Consider the following 19,693-nt stretch of genomic DNA (forward strand, 5'->3'; position numbering starts at 1 on the left):
TGCCCTGGCTTCCCAAAATACACAGATCCACCTAGTACCATTACTGATGAGAAATAATGCTGTCTTTTGTAACTATACATTTGATACAGGTGTTCAGCTTTTCTGCATCCAAAGTGTTCTCTCACCAAATTTTCTCATATTCTCCTTTTTGTATAAAAATATGAAATTAAATAAATAAAAGTAAGACCAGTTTCCCAATATGAACATGAGAAGAAGATAGCATGTAGCCACAATCATGCCAAAGCCTGAGATGGGAGAAAGGTCAGTGGCTTACTTTTTCTTGTCCTTGTCTTTCTTGGTTTGCTGGGATCCAGCTTGCTGGGCTTGGGACTGGAGGAGTTGTGTGGCTGCTTTCTTCTTCTGGAACATGCTGACTTCGTCCTCAATTTCCTTCTTCTTGTCCTCCAGCTTCTTCTTCTCTTCTTGGTGAGTCCTCTTGAGGAGATCAAACTTTTCATGGAGCTGATGGCAAACAGCATGATGAAGCCGTGAAAAAAAGATATGACATATGGTGTGCAAAAAAGCTTAACTAAGATACAGTCAATGTAAGGAAAATATGCAAAGGATAAGACATTCCCTAATAAAGCACATCAATTTTGTAATAAAATTGCCTATCTGTACTGTGGAAATGCCAAACATAAGGCTGATGCCGCGTACACACGAGCGGACTTTCTATCCTACTTGGTCCGGCACACTTTCCGACGGACTTTGTCCGCCAGGTGCGCCGGACTTTAAAACGGACGGACTTGCCCACACACGCCGGGACTTTCCGGCGGGCTAAGTCCGCCCGTCTTTCCGACGGACTTTCGCCGGAGTTCCGGCGGACTTTCAGAATGAACGGACTTGCCCACACACGGACAAGTCCGTTCATTTTGAACGTGACTCAGGTGCGACGGGACTAGAAAAGGATGTCAATCTTGCCGCTTTTATCGGCGAGATTGACACCTTACTAGCCCCGTCGCGGGGCATACCAGGCCCTTAGGTCTGGTATGGATTATAAAGGGGAACCCCGCTACGCCGAAAAAACGGCGTGGGGTCCCCCTAAAATCCATACCAGACCCCGATCCGAGCACGCAGCCTGGCCGGTCAGGAAAGGGGGTGGGGACGAGCGAGCGCCCCCCCCCCTCCTGAACCGTACCAGGCCGCATGCCCTCAACATGGGGGTGGGTGCTTTGGGGGAGGGGGGCGCCCTGCGCCCCCCCCCCCCAAAGCACCTTGTCCCCATGTTGATGAGGACAAGGGCCTCTTCCCGACAACCCTGGCCGTTGGTTGTCGGGGTCTGCGGGCGGGGGCTTATCGGAATCTGGGAGCCCCCTTTAATAAGGGGGCCCCCAGATCCCGGCCCCCCACCCTATGTAAATGAGTATGGGGTACATGGTACCCCTACCCATTTACCTAGGAAAAAAGTGTAAGTAATAAAACACACTACACAGGTTTTTAAAATATTTTATTAAACAGCTCCGGGGGGGGGGGGGATCTTCCTCCGGCTTCGGGGGTCTTCTTCCGGCTTCGGGGGTCCCTCCGCTTCATCTTCTCCCGGCGTCCGGTTGGTTCTTCTCCGCTCTCTTCTCCCGGTGTTCCTGTTCTTCGGCCGGCTCCTCTGCTGTCTTCAATTAGCTCTCTTGCCAGCAGAGGTCCGGACTTCTGGGCTTCTTCTCTTCTCTTCTCCAGATGTTGACACGACGCTCTCTCCTGCTGGACTGCTCTCCGAGGGCTGCGTTGTGACTTATATAGGCGGAGACCCCGCCCCCTTTTGATGTCACAGTCCCTGGGCATGCTGGGACTGTGACGTTTTAGGGGGCGTGGTCACTGGGTGATGTTGACCACGCCCCCTAAAACGTCACAGTCCCAGCATGCCCAGGGACTGTGACATCAAAAGGGGGCGGGGTCTCCACCTATATAAGTCACAACGCAGCCCTCGGAGAGCAGTCCAGCAGGAGAGAGCGTCGTGTCAACATCTGGGGAAGAGAAGCCCAGAAGCCCAGAAGCCCAGAAGCCCAGAAGTCCGGACCTCTGCTGGCAAGAGAGCTAATTGAAGACAGCAGAGGAGCCGGCCGAAGAACAGGAACACCGGGAGAAGAGAGCGGAGAAGAACCAACCGGACGCCGGGAGAAGATGAAGCGGAGGGACCCCCGAAGTCGGAAGAAGACCCCCGAAGCCGGAGGAAGATCCCCCCCCCCCGGAGCTGTTTAATAAAATATTTTAAAAACCTGTGTAGTGTGTTTTATTACTTACACTTTTTTCCTAGGTAAATGGGTAGGGGTACCATGTACCCCATACTCATTTACATAGGGTGGGGGGCCGGGATCTGGGGGCCCCCTTATTAAAGGGGGCTCCCAGATTCCGATAAGCCCCCGCCCGCAGACCCCGACAACCAACGGCCAGGGTTGTCGGGAAGAGGCCCTTGTCCTCATCAACATGGGGACAAGGTGCTTTGGGGGGGGGGGGGGCGCAGGGCGCCCCCCTCCCCCAAAGCACCCACCCCCATGTTGAGGGCATGCGGCCTGGTACGGTTCAGGAGGGGGGGGGGGGCGCTCGCTCGTCCCCACCCCCTTTCCTGACCGGCCAGGCTGCGTGCTCGGATCGGGGTCTGGTATGGATTTTAGGGGGGACCCCACGCCGTTTTTTTCGGCGTAGGGGCTTCCCTTTATAATCCATACCAGACCTAAGGGCCTGGTATGCCCCGCGCTCGCCGCAATAGGAAAATGTGTTTTTCCTATTGCAGCGAGCGTGAGATGCAATACCCTGCCCTCGTGTTGCATCTGGTCCGTCGGACCAGCCTACACACGAGCGGGCTTTCCGTCGGACCAGCACACACACGAGCGGACTTTCCGCCCGAAACTGAGTCCGGCGGAAAGATTTAGAACTTTCTTCAAATCTAGGTCCGGCGGGCTTTTGGGAAAAAGTCCGCCGGAAAAGTCCGCCGGTGCCTACACACGGGCGGATTGTCCGGCACACTCTGGTCCGCCGGACCAAGTATGCCGGAAAGTCCGACCGTGTGTACGCGGCATGAGGGCTGAAACTGCAACAGAGTAGTTCCTGGCTTCTTAGAAGCATAGGTTGTAGTATCTGCCAATCACAGCTTTGCAGTAGACCACCGCTGCATACAGATTCTCCCTGTGTTTGCCATGTCTGGGCACTGTGTAATATTGTCAATAGCTAAAATGAGACAATGTAGGGAATGCTAAAGTCTATAACTAACTTTAATCATAGCACTAAAAACAATATACTAGACAGATCATGAATCTTTAGAAATATACAACCCAATCGCAAAAATAGGAAGATTAAAATTTACAGTTCTGTATACTTTTTTCTTCCCTCTGAATTGTGTAGATAAAGCAACATTTACTTAATATTTGTCTCTGGTCATTTTATTCTGAGACACTGCCTTTGTTGTGCTTTTTATTTGTTTGTAAAGTATTATAGATCAAAGAAAATAATTGGCCAAGCTCTCCTTACTTCTTTTTCAGCTTCTTTAAGTTCAGCTTCCTTTTCCTTCACTCTCATGACAAACATTTGCCTCATTTCTTCCTCCTTCTTCTGCAGGTCCCCAAGGAATTCGTTCCTCTTTGCTTCATATGTTTCCTGGAGGCTGGTAGAAGAAAGAAAAAATATACTTCACAAAACAGTTTTTCCTACTACTCTGCAGATGCAGCGTTGCGTCACGATCTGTGGAAAAATACAGTAACATACAGAAAACATTTCTCTAAAAACTTTGACCAAAAAGTATGATCATATTGCTGCTTTATCAAAGAAACCCCTAGATTCTAAACACAATTCTACATGAGAAGGCAAAAAAAAGGTAGTTGAATATGAATAATATTAAAGTGCTTTCGCGCTACTATGGAATAGTGGGTAAAATAAGTGTGTAGTATAAATAAAAGTGCAGCAAAATCTATAAGGCCTCATGCACACGAGACGCTGGTGCAAACTCTGCTGAATACATGTTTTTAAAAGCTGAAACCGGCGTTTAGAAACGCCCGTTTTGCCACGTTTGCGTCTAGAAGCGTCTGCAGAGCAGAGAATGACATTTTGCGACCCAACTTTGGGGCCCCGTATCTCGGGGCCACTTGGTGCTAGGAACCCCAAATTTGGTGTGCTAACACAGTGGTAGCACTACAACATATCCAAATTTGAGGTTCCTAGCACCAAGTGACCCCGGGATATGTGGCCCCAAAGTCAAAGTCAATGTCAAGCACTTTTCTGCAGCAGAGAATGACATTTTGTGACCCGATTTTGGGGCCCCATAGCTTGGGGCCACTTTGTGCTAGGAACCCCAAATTTGGATATGTTATAGTGTTCGTCCAACTGTGTTAGCACACAATAAATTTGGGGTTCCTAGAACCAAGTGACCCCGGGATATGGGGCCCCAAATTTGGGTCACAAAATGTCAAGCACTTTTCTGCAGCAGAGAATGACATTTTGTGACCCGACTTTGGGGCCCCATATCTTGGGGCCACTTGGTGCTAGGAACCCCAAATTTGGATATGTTGTAGTGCTAGTTCCACTGTGTTTGCCTCTCCCCAGATGAAGTTGTGAGAGGCAACGTAACGCATAGGGATTGGCCGGGAAGAGCCGCATCCGGAAGTGACGTGAGAAGGCGAGGAACAACGCCTAATTTGTTCCCTGTGTGATTTTAACTTGTTTTGTGTAAGAGTCTATGCCATTATATTTTAATAAACATGTTTTAGACCACACATACTACACTATTAGAGGTTCTTTTCTCCTCCTTGTTCCCTCTCTTACACTGAGGTACTTCCCTGCATTATGTGATTGGACCACACACCGCTGCACCCTGAGAAGGAACACTGCTCAATATGCCATCCAGAGATACCTTATTTACCATCCAGGGAAACCAAGGGATCCCCCTAGTGGTGACTGCATGTTATTGTCAATATTGAGGTAAGAGTCCTGGGAGACCAGACTGAGAAGGGAGCCATAACAGGATTATTGGGAACAATTACCTGCACCTGTTTCAACAACTACAGAACCCCATCACCCCTCATTCACTACAACAATTACTGGACTTTTCATCACTGTTTCTGTTTGAAATTCAAAGTGATTTTATTTATTACACTTTTACCCACACCAGGGTATATATACTTAATTTAGTTTATTCGCACCAGGCCATCTATATTTATGCACAACTATTAAGAATACTGTGAGAATTTACACGTTAAGAGTGGAATTTATTATTTACACATATAACTTTTATATTTCTTTTTCGCTATCACAATTAGATATTTAACGCATCATTTATTTTAATTTCACTGTAAATCATTTTAAATACTCTCCTGAAGTTCATAGGTTAATCTACTTCAAAATTGTCTATCACTATTTGCGCAAAATCACTTTATTAATAGTTGAATACGAATAAATGTGTCATCCATAATAAATAATTTATTACAGGTACGTATATAGCACTGACAATTTACGCAACAATAGATATTATATATATATATATATATATATATATATATATATATTACATTCATATTAGACCCAGCCCACAAGGAGCTTATAATCTAAGCTCTGTAACTAACATACCTGCACATACCAGGGCCAATTTAGACAGTGGTCAATTAACCTACTAGAGTGTCTTTAGAGGATGGGAGGAAACAGGTTGTTGGGATTCGAACCAATGACTAGTGCTGCCAGACAAAGGGCTAACCACTTAAGCCACTGTGCAGATCCCCCAATGCTCGCTTTACAGGTCACCTGATCTAAACCCAGCATTAGGTCATACGTCTCTAACAAACCAGCAGCTTCATATTGTAGTAGTTGACATCAGCATACTCTTTCTTCAATTTGACTGAAGAGTCTGAGGACATTGGTAGCACAGTGCAATTCCAGAACTCAAGCACTGTGTAATTTAAAGAACCACCATGATGAAAAACGTATTTTAAAAGAGTATATAGTTAATACACGCTATGACATTATGTAATATTCTTACTTTATTTTACATGGTTCATGGATATTTTTCTCTGCATTTACATACAGACCAAACGTTCACTTCAAAGTGACATTGATAGGGGTTGGGGAAATCATAACCTTGCCTGAAATGTATAGTGTATTCATCTCCATTTTCCACAGACAGAGGAAGCAGACCTGACCCAAGCTCAATTTTATGCTGTACAGTTGTCTGGCCAATTACCTTTTCAACAGCAGTGGACATGATTTACAATTTTTGAGATAAACAGCTGCTGCAAAAAACAAAAACTTAAAGTGTTTATGAAGGCAAATTTTTTTTTTTAAAATAAGAAATAGGTCCTCTGATGGCACTCTGGGCCCCATCCCCCCATATCAAGCTTTCAAGCCACGCTCTATGTCCATAGGTCACAGGAGCGTGGCTCAGCCCTAACCCCCGCTCCTTCCTCACTGTCTGTGATTGACGGCAGTGGGAGCAGATGGCTCCTGCATCTCAGCAAACGAGGAGGGAGAGACCCGGGAGAGCCGCTGCTCTTGTGCACATTGCTGGATCAAAATTGGGCTTGGTAGGTATCAGGGGGGCTGAGGGGGAGCTGCACACTGAAGGTTTATTACCTTCATGCATAAAATGCATGAAGATAAAAATAACCTTCAGTCTTTTGAACTACTTTAGAGTTTAGCTTGAACTACTTCTATACCGGGCCTATTCTGGCACTCCTCTCCTACATGTAAAAATCATAATTGTTTTGCTAGAAAAATACTCAGAACCCCCAAACATTATATATGTTTTTTTTAGCAGACACCCTAGGGAATAAAATGGTGGTTGTTTCAACGTTTTATGTCGCACGGTATTTGCGCAACAATTTTTCAAACGCGTTTTTTTTGGGAAAAAAACTGTTTCACAAATTAAAAAATAACAAAACAATAAAGTTAGCCCAATTTTTTTGTATAATGTGAAAGATGATGTTATGCCAAGTAAATAGACACCCAACATATCACGCTTTAAAATTGGGCACACTCATGGAATGGAGCCAAACTTCGGTACTTAAAAATCTCCATAGGGGACGCTTTACATTTTTTTACAGGCTACCAGTTTAGAGTTAGAGAGGAGGTCTAGTGCTAGAATTATTGCTCTCGCTCTAAATCACGCAGCGATATCGCACATGCGTGGTTTGAACAGTGTTTACATATGTGGACGGGACTTATGTGTGCGTTTGCTTCTGTGCACAAGCACACGGGGACGCTTTCATTTTACATTTTTTTTTTGTTTATTTTAGTTTCTTTCTTTTATTTTTACACTTTCACTTTGAAAAAAAATGATCACTTCTATTCCTATTACAAGGAATGTAAACATCCCTTGTAATAGGAATAGTGCGTGACAGGTCCTCTTTATGGAGAGATATGGGGTCTATAAGACCCCACATCTCTCCTTCAGGCTGGAAAGCATGAGATAAAAAAAAAAAAAATTACCGATTATATGCTTTCCAGCAGCGATCACCGCTTTGTTTACAACCGCGGCCTGGACGTAACGTTGCGCCCAGGCCTCCGACGGTCATAGAGATGACTGGTGACCATCTATACTCATCATCCGGGGGCGACGGATTCTTTCTCTGAGTCCCCGATGGCACGGGAGAGCCCGGAGAAGCACTGGAGAGCAGCGGGAGGTGGGGGATGTCCCCTCCCGTCGCTTGTAAGAACGGAACTGCCGCTATGACCATTCTTATGGTGCACAGAATCGCCGGCTCTAAATGCCTGTAGCTGCGGGCATCATTCAGATATCCCCACTGATAGTCAAAGACATATGACGTCCTTGGGCTGGAATTGGTTAAAGTGATACTAAACACACACTATTTACATTTTAACTAGTTAACATTTCTGAGTCTATATTATTAGCTCAATTTTTGGGTCATGCCAACAAGGAAATGTATATTTCTTATGTGGATTCTCCTGCCCAGAAGCAATACTGGACATTTTTCAAAGTAGGGTGTACACATACACTGTACTAGCAGTGGATGCCCACCCAAATATGGGATGGGATTACATTGTCTTTTACTGAGTTTGAAAAAGAGTAAAAATGAATGTGTCCAAACACATTATGCTAATCACAACAGCATTTAACTTCCAGTGTGTTTCCCATAAGAGAACTAACAAGTTAGGCCTATATCTTATTTCCAAGCCTAATATGGCCAGATGGGGCCTCAGGCATGCAGGAAGTCAGTCAGAAATTCCTTAAATGCTTGACAGCTGCTGTGGTAAAACAACATATAATCTACTGTACGTGTAAGCACAGAAGCAAATCATATGGTGTACCACTAACTTAGCTGACAGTATTCTATGATAAATATAAGAAATGATGGAAAAATTATCGCAGATGTGAGATAACTGAGGTATTTGTTATGCTATAACCTGTGCTGAACATACACATTTTCTTTCATGGCTGAGCAAAGAAAATCATGATTATATAACAAACTGTACAGTTCATAGCATTTATTTCTGTTTAGTTATCAAAAACTAGGTCACATATTTATGCCACTTAGTTTTTCTATTTTGCTTTAGTTTATTGTGCCACTAAGTCAAGGAAATGCCATGATTACCTGAAGGGCTTACTATCGGGGTCGGTATCTTTAAATCCCATTTCTTCAAGTTTGCAGCGTCTGTACAGCTCATAGTGGCGTGCATGCGTCTGTTCTCTCAAGTCCTCCATGTTTACTCGTATTAACATTTCTCTCAACTTCACAAAATCGCAATGGTTTTCATTCTCAACTGATAAATTAAAGAAAAACAAAGCTAAAGTCAGGCATCGAAAATGCTTTACAGGTAACAGTAACCTTATCATGTTCGCTTTCCAGACATAACAAACCTGTTGAGGTGGTCTTTATTTGCTATTAACTAGGAAGCCAAGAAGAAAAGCACAAGCTTCTACATACATTGATGTCACAAGGAAGGACTCCTAAATTAAATGTCATTTAAAACATATCCTGGAAACCTACCCTGTACAATACCCCAGGGATACTGCCTTGCTTTAGCCATTTTGTTGCCAATTTTTACTTCTTCTGTACTGCCGACCACTGCAAATGGAAGGTGCACCTATAGAAAAAATATATAAATACATTTATTGAAGTTAGAAAACTTGAAAAAAGAAGAGAGAAGGATTTACGAATGTATGTTATATACTATAGACAGAATAAAAGCAGTGGAAGCTAAATAAATTAACCACTTCAGTACAAGTCTGTAATACTCCTTTATTATCAGGCCATTTTCAATGCTGTGATAGTTTGACTAAAGATTACTATATTATGATACAATTAATTTTAAATCCTTTTTAGTCCTTTTGGAAAGTAGACAAATTAAAGTGATCAAATTTGTTGCCACTGTTTTTGGAAATGAAAAACATGCTAGTATTAAGGCGGTTAAAACAAAGCTTGCTAATAGTGGACTAGATTATTACACATACATACACAGAGGGGGGAGGAGGAAGAAGTGAAGTGATTAATGTGCAGGTCACATACAGTGGGATGATAGGGATGAAGGGGTTAATGTATAACTATTCAGGATAAGGGGGTGAAGAGGTTAATGTACAGGTCACTTCAGAGAGGATAAGGGTAACAAACTGGAGAGAAGAGGTTAGAGGGATGGTGGTGAAAGGGTTAAAAAACCAATCCAATAATGTAGAGATCCTCTGATACATTGATCTGGAATTATTGAATGAACAATTCATTAATTTGTTCCTCCCTTCTCCCCTTCCTCTGCTATAAGAGAAAGATGCAGACTTATTATTATACGCGATTTATATAGCGCCAACAGTTTACGCAGCACTTTACAATGTATAGGGGGGATAACACAATTACAGTACAGTTTAATACAAAAGGTACAGGAGGGCCCTGCTCGTAGAGCTTACATTCTAAATCATCTAAGTCATCACAGCGGTCACATGGTACAGAGTCGCATCAGCTCTGTACACTGTCTGTGAATTGAGCTGCCCAAGGTGGGCTGAGTTCACAGCCATTAATTGGTGCACTGGTCACCTGAGGGTGTCCACCATTTTGCCATTCATGAACATACAGCAGTACAGACATGGTTAAGAAACTATGACATGAACAGAACACAGGAAGTAAACCCTGGGAATTTTATACAGTCAGAATCATGGTCCTGACCATTAGGCCATATAAGCACAGGTGTCAATCAACGTGCAATGATACAAGCGTGTATCAGCCAAAATTCAAGCCATGTATAGCCAGCTTAACACTTTGAGATCCCAGACAGAAGGAAAGAATAGAGTGGTGACTCCTCAGGGCATTGCTGCTCCTCCTTCGTTGTTAGTGCTGCAGGTCTGTTGTACTGCAAAACTGCAATTGATGCCATAACCAGGCTAAGTTGTCAGATTCTGAAGACTGACTGAACAGAATGAGTAAATCCTGGGGCAGTTAAAACCATTTACATATATGTAACACGACTCTGTATCAGGCCCCTTATATGGAGGTCAGCTTCAAACACATTCATTCCATAATACAAAACTATGAAGAAGCTTTACAGGAATACTCTTGAGATACATATACAGTATGTGGACTGCAATTGTTTACTTTTTCATCTGCAAATGCTAGTTCTCTGACTGCTAGGCTGGTTTTAGGCATATTTTTCAAGTCATTGACCTGAAACAAGTATGCAAATCATAAAATCTGACTTCACTTACTGCACATTTCTGGGCCACTAAATCAAAATGGTGAGAGTCAGAGGCAGCCAGCCAAGTAGTATTTTTTTTTAGTTCAATAATGGCATCCTTAATATATTTTCAGTAGAGTTCCATTGTGTGGTACAACAGCCAGACTCTAATGAAGAAATACATTGCAGTTATTCATCAAGTTATATATTACCTAAAAAATCTATTGTCCTCTTCAATGTACTATTTAAGATAGGCATACTGGAGTGTATTACAAAGAGAAATATTCTGGAAGATTTTATCGTCAGTTGCCAGAATCGCAACCTATCCAGACTTTAGATTGGTCATAAAACACAGGACATACCAGGTTATTGTTTAATGATATGCTCAAATCAGCCACCCAAGTGTAAACCGAATCAGAATCCAGCTGTAGCAATCCGCGTACCCACGGTCGAAATTTCTGACAGCAAATGTTTGATATGAGCTTGTTGTCGGAAATTCCGACCGTGTGTAGGCTCCATCGGACATCTGCCGTCGGAATTTCCGACACAAAATTTGAGATCTGGATCTCAAATTTTCCGACAACAAAATCCGTTGTCGGAAATTCTGATCGTGTGTACACAATTCCGACGCACAAAATTCCACGCATGCTCGGAATTAAGCAGAAGAGCTGCACTGGCTATTGAACTTCATTTTTCTTGGCTTGTCGTAGGTGTTGTACGTCACCGCGTTCTTGACGATCAGAATTTCCGACAACATTTGTGTGACCGTGTGTATGCAAGACAAGTTTGAGCCAACATCCGTCGGAAAAAAACACGGATTTTGTTGTTGGAATGTCCGATCGTGTGTACGGGGCATTAGAACAGAAATGGTTGTATGACAATTGCAGGCAATATTGCTGCCTAATAGAAACTATACAGCAATATAACTTACGCTCATTGTAGCATTGATCTCTGCAACGGTCTCTTCATCTGTAGGGAACTGATAGATCTGAACTCCATTGCTGACCAGCTCGCTCATGATTTTACTTTTGAATTTGTGCAGCTCATTTTTGGCAATGGTGTCTGCTTTTGCAATGATGGGGATGATATTCACCTATATTACAAAATGACAATGAAAAAGTATTCATACAGTTGTCACATCTGCATCACTCAGTTTAAAATGAACATCAATCCTATAACAAGAAGTGTAAAGTGGAACACTGAAATAGATATTCAAAGCAAGAATGGCTAAGATGTAAAGTCACAGAGGCAGCCAGTGGAGCTACAGTAGTTCACACAAAGGTCTCTCAGGGTTTTTTACACAAACACAGCCAAGCTTTTGTGTGTAAACTACAGATTTAGGCTCCATACTGTAAACATGCTTAAAGACATTCCAAATCCTGATGCAGGATCTGATCAACAGACAATCTTTTTAATGACAGATGGTGGTGCAGACCCGCATGTTTTCCACTATGAAGAGGGGTGGGGGAGCACTTTACAGACATCTCTGCCTCTCTCATCAGAAAACAGCAGCAATCAGCCAGGAAAACTCCAATCCAGCCAATCAACACTTCATTGTTCAAAGCTTGGGCATGAATGACTGCTGCGGATGGGGGTGTCTCACAGATATATGAATGTTCCCCAACCGCCAGCCTGGACAAACATTCTCTGAGATGCTAATGTTGGTGCTTTAATAAGAATGTTTCTGGGAGTGTGAGGGAATCCTGGGGTGCCACCAGAACTAGTGCCCTCATTAGATAGGATTTCCCCTCTATTTCTGTTGAGATGTCAACCCAAAATTTGGGACTTTTCGTATACTTTCGCTTCTGATGACAGTAAACAGGACAAATAGAGAGGGTGAATATACCTAATGGGGCATAAACATTAAAAACCTGACAGAGGTTCAATTCCTCTATAGTATTCAAAAGTAAAAAAAAAAAAAAAATTGACTTTAGTTACACTTTAAGGGACTTATTTTTATAAGGCAGCTCAAGGGGAAAAGAGGGTGTGCAATATGCAAGAATTAAAGTAGAAAACTGGGCTAATACTATCTAAGCCTAAACCTGCTCCCACCCCCATTGTAAACCCTATAAACTAATCCTAGGGTGCTTTGGTCCGGTCACGTGATAGGCTCCCAGGACTGGCTTCAGGGGAGAGGAGGGACAGTGTACAACGGATGCAGTCTATGAGTGACGTCACCACCCAAGCATTCCATCCATTGTCGCTGCTCACTCCTCTCCCCTGAAGTCAGCGCTGGGACCCGATCATGTTATTAGACAGGAGAGACCTTAGAATAGGCAAGTATAGATCTTTCCTTTACAGGATAGTTAGTATAGGCCTTAGAATAGGGGTGGGAGCAGGTTTAAGCTTAGATAGTATTAGCCCTGACTTCCACTTTAACTACAACAAATTTAATTTCCAATTGCAGTGGTGAAATTAGTCAATTTGAATTGAGTGTAAAAACAACTGTAGTTTGCCAAACTTTAGCCAGATCATTTTGTTATATTATAGCAGAGAAGAGTCATAGCTTTTGCACTGTTTTTATTGCTGTCTCTGGCCTTATTGGGGAGATTTGCCCTTACTTTCTTTTAGGAAAGCAAATGACAAGATACAGACAACAGCAAAAACATATTTGTTATTATCAATAAAAAAGATTCTGAATACAAAATTGCACCTGGTCCTTTGCAGCAGACTCCAGGGAGAAATTCAGCAGGCACCTATGTCATTGCCACCTAACAAAGACAGTCTATTATTTGCACCCTGATGGGTAAAAATGGGGTTACAGAGTCCGACAATCCGTGATTAGCATTATTAATTAGTAATTAGAAGAGCAGGTAGGATAGACCCAAAAGAGTGTCACTCATTCAAAAGCTTACAAATGAATAGCATAACATCAGGAATGTCCATAGACCATATTATTTAAAATTTCTGTATTGATTATTTTCCTTGGAGTTGTACTTTCAGGGTTAGGCTTAAAAACTTTTGTGGGGAAACTTCAGAGTGCCAGTATGTAAAAACAGCATACCCCCTGATTTTAATTGTATAGCACCTAAACTACTTACCTCAAACGACCACTGTAAGGGTCACTATCAGCGTTCCAGAACGTCCATCATACTAGTCTGTTCACAGTATGTTCCCATTAGGAGTGACAAGTTTTCCTCATAGATAGTAAACCTCAACGTATACTATTAGGAACCCCGGAGAAAGCATAGCAATGATGTGTGTATATATATATATATATATAGATATATATATATATATATCTATATATATATTGTTCACTTTGTATACTATGTTCATTGAATGTACAATGTATGAGTTCACAATGTTTACATGTTAGCTATGCTTGAACATCTTGATGTTTAATAAAAAAATCTATGGTTTAAAAAAAAAAACAAAAAAAAACAGCATACCCATTTTCAAGCATTACTGATGGAACCACTAAGATATAAAAAGAGGGCCCCTTGCATACCTTCTACTCAACACAAAGCCCTTTTGGCTGCCAATAACAAAACTGCCAAGCGATCCTGCATATATGACAATGCACCTATACAGTATTAAAGTCATTGTAAAGTCTCTTTTTTTTCCCCTATAAAAATAACAAACATGTTATACTTATTTGCTCTGTTGCAGTTGGTTTTGCATGGGGCAGCCCGGATCCTCCTCTTCTCGGGTGCCTCTTCTGTGACCCTGGCCCCTCCCTCCTGTTGAGTGCTTCCACAGCAAGCAGCTTGCTATGGGGGCACACGAGTCACAGCTCCCTGTGACCATTCAGACACAGAACCCAGCCCCACCCCCTCTCTCTCCTGATTGGCTAGCTGACTTTGATTGACAGCAGCGGGAGCCAATGGCGCTGCTCCTGAGTCTCAGCCAATCAGAAGGGAGAATCACAGACGGCTGAGACACTCGTGGACATCGCTGGACAGCTGCTGGGGCGGCTGCTGCACACAGAAGGATTTTTATCTTAATGCATAGAATGCATTAAGATAAAAAAACCTTCTGCCTTTACAACCCCTTTAATTCTTTAGTTTACGTTTCTGACACTGAAAATGTATGTTTTTCCATACTACTAGTAACTAAGTACAGAATCTCATCCACACTAAAAAGTATTGTGCAGAAATACAGGACCAATTGATAAGTATATGAAGAATTGGCCCTTTTTTCTGGAAATTCTTTCACTGTTTGTTTAGAGCAAATAGTGCCTTCCCAGTAGCCAGAAGGTCTGTTTACGCAAGCAACAATTAAGTGTCAAAGCACATTATACTCTATGTAAATGGTAACAAGAGAGAAAGACTGAATACTGGAAAAGAAATACTATTTGTACCAATTTTAACAAGTATAGGAAAGAAAAGAGATTTGTCAATTATAAAAGGAAAATATAGCTTATAATATAAGCAGTTCATCTAATCACGTTGGTTTCCTGGAGTTTTTATATTTACATAGTGGCCCAATGTACCACCTGTAATAAACAAAGTCTATAGTTTATTGACAGCTGTACATAAAGCTAAACTTCACAATTCTGTTTCAAGGTCTTTATTACTGGAATAAGAAGAGTATCTATATAATAGATTTAGTATTAACACAATTAAAGGGGTTGTAAACCTTCAAGGTTTTTCACCTTAATGCATTCTATGCATTAAAGGTGAAAAACCTTCTGTAGTGCAGCAGCCCCCCAGAGCCCCCCTTTTACTTACCTGAACCTGATCTTTCCAGCGACGGAGACTGGACCTGCCGTCTCAGGTTCTCATTGGATAGATTGATAGCAGCGGGAGCCATGTCAATCAAATCCAGTGACAGGGGAGTCGGGGGGCACGAGTGCCCCCATGGAAAGCGGCCCTTTGAGAAGAGGAGGAGCCAGGAGCACCACTGGGGGACCTCAGAAGAGCTGAATCGGGGGGTGCTCTGTGCAAAACCCTAGTACAGAGCAGGTAAGTATAACATGTTTGCTATTTAATAAAAAAAAAGAAAAAACAAACATTTACAACCCCTTTAAGCACGAATACAAACTCTTAATAAAAAATGCCTTTGTAAACACACTGTTTAGTGGTTATGTTTTGCTAAATAAACAACAGTTATCAGGGGGTTGTTAAAAGACACCTACAGTGAACAAGAATGCTATGAATGCCAATATCTGTCACCTTAAATAAAGAAAGATAAAGAAAGATCTGCTCGTTTTCTAAGAGGATGAAGGGATGTAAAGTGTTAAGCCTTAAAGAGGTTTCTAGATTTATTCTTTTACCAAACTCAACAAAACAATTTCCAACAAAAAAAAATTGCAACCATCTATTTGTTACAACTACAACTACTGCTAAGCGGACACATTTGTTTTCTATTGCTCCTGTAAACACCATTAGTGCTATAAGCCTGGCAGGAAATTTGTGATGCTGGAAACAAAACAAAAAAAAAAAGCACTGCTGCTCTCTCTCTCCAAAGCAAATAAAAGTTGTATGTAGTGTTACCCTGCTTGAAAAAAAACTAAAAACTAAATAAAAAAAAGGGGCTCATGTGAATACAAGTGTATACAGATAAGACGTTGACTGTCATCAAGGGGAATATTTTTGTTGACCTGCAACCAGACTAGCAAAGGCTTCTGGAGTGTTGTGATATTAGATTCATATTTCCAATACATACCATCGTATATTTCTGTTATGGCTAAAAGAAAAAAAATATTTTCTAAATATTTTGAAAACTATAAGAGCCCTTTCACACTGGGGCGGGCGGCGGCATCGGCGGTAAAGCGCCGCTATTGTAAGCGGCGTTTACCGTCAGTATGCGGCCGCTAGCCGGGCGGTTTTACCCCCCCCCGCTAGCGGCTGAGAAATGGTTAAAAACCACCGCAAAGCGCCTCTGCAGAGGCGCTTTGCCGGCGGTATAGCCGCGCAGTCCCATTGATTTCAATGGGCAGGAAGGGTATACACTCCGCTCATTCACCGCTCCGAAGATGCTGCTAGCAGGACTTTTTTTACTGTCCTGCCAGGGCATCGCTCCAGGAATGAAGTGGAATTAACTGGAATTAAGGCAGCGTCACTTTCGGGTCGGTTTGCAGGCGCTATTATTAGCGCAATAGTGCCTGCAAACCGCCCCAGTGTGAAAGGGCTCTAACAACTGGGTGCACATTTGACAGCAAGAACCTTGCAGTTAATCACCTCGGATGAACACGAACCTTACTGTCAAGTTTCTTCATTGTGACCAGGTCAAGAGATTTCAATGAATGGCCAGTGGGAGCAATGAAGTAAAGGCAGGCATGAATCCTTGTATCATGGTAGTTATAAAGCGACCTCTTGATCTTCAGCTCTTCTTGAAGATAAGCTTCATACTGAGCATCAATGTACTCAACAATAGGACGGTAGCTGAAATTAAGCACAGAAAATTTTGTTTAGAGTTGACTCTGCTTTCCTGGTAGTATGGACTATATTTTTTAGCAGGAAAAATGCTGTAGAAAAACAAAAGTAGAAAAAGGTTTCTTTATCATTATATGATAAACAAAGAAAAATAAAAAACACACACAAAGCATTCCTAACGGGCATATAGTAAACATATGGGCAGAGATTCACATTTTTTATGCCAAACTTAAAAGGATGCAGGGATGTTGTAACTTGAATTTTTCATGTATGAGCTATAGCATGCTCTCCAACAGATCCAAACAGGGAATTTGTCAGCTTCTGAAAAACACTGTCAGACTGGAGGATGGTTTATTATGCCGCGTACACACGAGCGGATTTTCAGTCGGAAAAAACTTGGATGGTTTTTCAGACGGAATTCCGCTCAAGCTTGCCTTGCATACACACGGTCACACAAAAGTTTTCTGAACTTTCGACCGTCAAGAACGCGGTGACGTACAACACTAAGACGAGCCGAGAAAATGAAGTTCAATGCTTCCGAGCATGCATCGAATTGTTTCCAAGCATGCGTAGGAATTTTGCAAGTCGGAATTTGTACAGACAATCGCATTTTCGGATAGGAACTTTTTCCGACCGAATAATTGAGAACCTGCTCTCAATCTTTTGTTGGTGGGAATTCCGCCAGCAAAAGTCCGATGGAGCATACACACGGTCGCATTTTCCAACCAAAAGCTCTCATCGGTCTTTTGCTGGATGGATTTCCGATCGTGTGTACGCGGCATTAGGCCCCCTATAGCCATCTCAGAAGTGGGATGCACATATGCACAAAGTGGGTTTAGAGATTACACATGTAGTTCCGATAACAGAAATCATAGTACCAGCCATCGGCAGCTCTGGGCCCAAACTAGGACTGGATCCCTACCATCACCTGGCAATGCTGCGAGAATGATCACATATATTACCAATAAGGTTAGTTAGAATAGTTATTTTTCATCTCTATACCCCTGCAACAAAAGTCATGCGATCAGGCAAAATAAATGATAACCAATTAAACCAGCAAAAGATAAAATCTAATAGCTAAATGTATATCTGATAGCACAAAAAGAAAAAAGACTTTGTCATGCTGGAGCACAGTGAATGATTGCCTTTTCCTGTCCAGACTTCCTTATGGGCTCTTTATTTCAACAGGCAATGACCCATGGGATAGCTGTGTGGAAGTGCTGCTTTTGATTGATGTGATCATTTTGACCATACAAGGAAGCAAAAGGGAGATAAGGGTTTGTTGGGGGTTATACATCTCTAATGTGCAAATATGCGGTAATGTTTGAATGAATTTAGATCAGTTGTGTCAGCTGGATACTGGAATTTAGGTCAGTGTGCTTTCAAATGTAAATGCAAATATAAATATACAGGTACGATTAAAGGGCCACCACAAAACAAAAGTTAATTCAATAGAAATGTTTATACTGATACTTTCGCAAAACAAATATAACGTTTCCAAAACGCTGACAAAAGTGAATTTATTATCTTTAGAGATCTTAATATCATTTTCTCCTTCTATTTGTCATGTTAAAAACATTTTTGTTTATAAATGGTTTATTTTTGCAAAGATCTTTTTTCTTTCCAGATGTTTGGCTGTCTCTCAAAATTCATCACAGAAAAAAATAAATTTTTCAATTTTCTTCTCCACATAACTCTGGTAGTTAACATTTCCTTCCAGTCTACGCCACATTCCTATAGGTTAGTGAGGCAGCCTATTATAGTGATGAGCCAATAGCAGCGTGTGGAGGTGGGGGGCAGGCAAGCTATAGCTCTATTTGGAGGGCTGAAGCTTTTCTACTTGATAATGACCCATTTTTCGGACAAAGAAGAGTCATGAAAGCCGTTGCAGCTATGTGCATGCATTTGATGACTGCACTTTATGTCTGCTAATACCTTCACTAATTTATTTTTAGATTGACATTGTAATTTAAAAAATAAAGCTAGAAGCTAATATTAATCTAAGATGTAATAATTCTAGTGGTGCAGAAAGAAGAAAAGGTGCCAATAATGGCGCAGAAAAGGGGGCGCCAATTGCAGGGTGTCATCCTGGCGGCTCAAGGATCCTCCCCCTCCCTCCTCCTCTCCTCGCAGAGCGTCGATCTCCCTGTGTCAGGGAGCTGAATTGTCTGGGCGGCATCTGACAGGCACTGGCAAGGCTGCATCAGACAGGCACTGGCAAGGCTGCATCAGACAGGCACTGGCAAGGCTGCATCAGACAGGCACTGGCAAGGCTGCATCCAACAGGCACAGGCAGGCTGCATCCGATAGGCAGGCTGCATCCGATAGGCAGGCTGCATCTGACATGCACTGGTAGGCTGCATTTGATGGACACTGGTGAGGCTGCATTGATCTCTTGTATCATGTTTGCAGTCTCTGACCATCTCCTGTATCATGTCTGCTAGAGGTGCAGCAAATGGAAATGCTGCTAATACTATTAGCAGTGTGTTTAAGTAAGAGATTGCAGACATGACAAAAGAGATGGTTAGGGACTGAGGAAATAATAATACGAGAAATGGTTAGAGACTGTGGACATGATACAAGAGATGGTTAGAGACTGTGGACATGATACAAGAGATGGTTAGATACCGTGGACATGATACAAGAGATGGTTAGATATGTGGACATGATACAAGACATGGTTAGAAACTGTGGACATGATACAAGAGATGGTTAGAGACTGTGGACATGATACAAGAGATGGTTAGAGACTGTGGACATGATACAAGACATGGTTAGAGACTGTG

General features: G+C 42.3%; 1 protein-coding gene across 9 annotated transcripts in view; it reads right to left on the reverse strand.

Moving 5' to 3' along the window:
• SEPTIN11 (septin 11) overlaps positions 1-19,693 on the reverse strand; it is a 162,668-nt gene that overhangs the window by 42,892 nt on the left and 100,083 nt on the right. For all 9 annotated transcript variants that reach the window (XR_012235727.1, XM_073597293.1, XM_073597278.1 and 6 more), the window contains exons 4-9: positions 16,730-16,916; positions 11,519-11,680; positions 8,919-9,015; positions 8,523-8,691; positions 3,460-3,592; positions 275-462 (exon numbers count right to left, since the gene is read on the reverse strand). Coding sequence is in view for 8 of the 9 variants with exons in the window: in XM_073597293.1 (XP_073453394.1) it covers positions 275-462; positions 3,460-3,592; positions 8,523-8,691; positions 8,919-9,015; positions 11,519-11,680; positions 16,730-16,916 (936 nt within the window). In the remaining variant the exon portion in view is untranslated. The remainder of the gene's footprint in view (positions 1-274; positions 463-3,459; positions 3,593-8,522; positions 8,692-8,918; positions 9,016-11,518; positions 11,681-16,729; positions 16,917-19,693) is intronic.

The sequence above is a fragment of the Aquarana catesbeiana genome, linkage group LG01 (genome assembly GCF_042186555.1).
Source record: "Aquarana catesbeiana isolate 2022-GZ linkage group LG01, ASM4218655v1, whole genome shotgun sequence".
In the NCBI taxonomy this organism is placed as follows: domain Eukaryota; kingdom Metazoa; phylum Chordata; class Amphibia; order Anura; family Ranidae; genus Aquarana; species Aquarana catesbeiana.